This window comes from Aplysia californica, unplaced genomic scaffold (genome assembly GCF_000002075.1).
Source record: "Aplysia californica isolate F4 #8 unplaced genomic scaffold, AplCal3.0 scaffold00945, whole genome shotgun sequence".
NCBI classification, from domain to species: Eukaryota; Metazoa; Mollusca; class Gastropoda; order Aplysiida; family Aplysiidae; genus Aplysia; species Aplysia californica.
This window is the reverse complement of record NW_004798215.1, coordinates 2,857-4,959: the sequence shown is the minus strand read 5'-3', so window position 1 is coordinate 4,959 and position 2,103 is coordinate 2,857. Positions and strand designations below refer to the sequence as shown.

Below are 2,103 nucleotides of genomic sequence, written 5' to 3'. Positions count from 1 at the left end.
CTCTCTCTCTCTCCCTATCTATCTCTCTATCTATCCATCCAGCCATGCATACCTCCCTCTATCTCTCCCTCCATCCCTCCATCCCTCCATCCCTTCATCCATCTATCCATTCCTCCCTCCTTCCCTCCCTCCTTCGCTTCCTCCCTCCCTCCATCCACCCATCCATCCATCCACCCATCCATCCATCCATCCATCTATCCATCCAACCATACATCCATACATCCATCCATCTATACATCCATCCACCCATATGTTTTTCATCCATCCACCCAAGACCATGACGTATGATTTACTCACGAGACTTGGCTTTTTTCACGATGTATCCTTGCACCACCTTGCACTCGGAGCCATCTCCCTCACACATCCCACAGCGGTCCGCGCGCTTGGTAGAGTTGATCTTTCCGTCACAGCCCACATCCTAATTGGTACAAGAATTGTAGGCAAACTCCATAATTAGAAATCACAGGTTCTGGATGAGTAAAGCTTAATGGAAAAGGTAATATATTGACAGAGGAGAAAGACATAATGGCTGATGTTTCCATAAATAGATTGTTAATGGCTACCTCCTAAAAGAATATTTATGATTTGATTTCTGTCTTATGTACATGTTTTTAAGCCCCAATTAACAAATTCTAGATAATTTAAGAGTGAGCTTCAGCTCTACCTGTCAGGGCCAACATTAACTGAGAGGGATGCAACACCCTACCAGAAAGATCGAGATACCCGACAAAGATTCTCCCAATTCGGGAATCGTTCTCGAGACTTCTGCTTGCGACAGCGAAGCGCCCAACCGTTATACCATCTCACCAAACAACAACTCACCAGACATTTCCCCAGCATCAGACATTTCCCCACATACAGATGTTGTAAGGTCCCATCACCAGACATAGTCCCATCTCACCAGACAACTCACCAAACATTTCCCCATCTCAACATACATCAACAACTCACCAGACATTTCCCCATCACCAGACATAGTCCCATCACTCCAACAACTCACCAGACATTTCCCCATCACCAGACATAGTCCCATCACTCCAACAACTCACCAGACATTTCCCCATCACCAGACACGTCCCCACCGTGTCAAACAACAACCCACCCTATCATACAGATGTTGTCCGATCTCATCAGCAAGTCCCCAGACATTTCCCCATCATACAGATGTTGTCCCATCTCACCAACAACTCACCAGACATTTCCCCATCACACATATGCTGTCTCATCACCAGACACAGTCCCATGTAACCAACAACTCACCAGACATTTCCCCATCATACAGATGTTGTCCCATCTCACCAAAAACTCACCAGACATTTCCCCATCACACATATGCTGTCTCATCACCAGACACAGTCCCATGTAACCAACAACTCAACAGACATTTTTCCATCTCACCAACAACTCACCAGACATTTCCCCATGTAACCAACAACTCACCAGACACTTCCCCATCATACAGATGTTGTCCCATCACTAGATACAGTCCCATGTAATCAACAACTCACCAGACATTTCCCCATCATACAGATGTTGTCCCATCACTAGATACAGTCCCATGTAACCAACAACTCACCAGACATTTCCCCATCTCACCAACAACTCACCAGACATTTCCCCATCATACAGATGTTGCTGTTATTCCCTGTGTAGCTGCAAGGGGTACCGTCTGAGACGTCCACGTCGATAGTGACCACCTCATCCGTGTAGAAGGACTGACAGGTCTGTTTGCACATTGTGCTGGCTGGGGAGAGAGGGGAGGAGAGGATGGTGGTGAATGGTGGAGAGAGAGAGAGAGAGAGAGAGGAGAGAGAGAGAGAGAAAGAAAGAAAGAGAGAGAGAGAGAGAGAGAGAGAGAGAGAGAGAGAGAGAGAGAACGAGAAAGAGAGAGACAATCGCGAGATAATGGTGGTAAAGTGACAACCTCAAGCGTGTAGAAAAACTGACAGGCCTGTTCACATGCGATATAAATCCGTTCTAAAGAAATGCATACTTCGAAGTCAGGTAGAATCGAACTGGAATATACTGGTGAAATTGAAAAGATTCTGCAAAATCAGAATTGTACCGGATAGGTGTGTACACTCTCTTATGCCCCGCCCCCCC

At 46.3% G+C, this 2,103-nt stretch overlaps 1 protein-coding gene across 1 annotated transcript in view; it reads right to left on the bottom strand.

Annotated features, from left to right (window-relative positions):
- Positions 1-2,103, bottom strand: part of LOC101856388 (A disintegrin and metalloproteinase with thrombospondin motifs 3) — a gene marked incomplete at its 5' end in the record, with an annotated part of 12,619 nt that overhangs the window by 7,918 nt on the left and 2,598 nt on the right. The window contains 2 exon segments of the mRNA XM_005110789.3: positions 298-418; positions 1,608-1,744. Of these exon segments, the coding sequence (XP_005110846.3) occupies positions 298-418; positions 1,608-1,744 (258 nt within the window).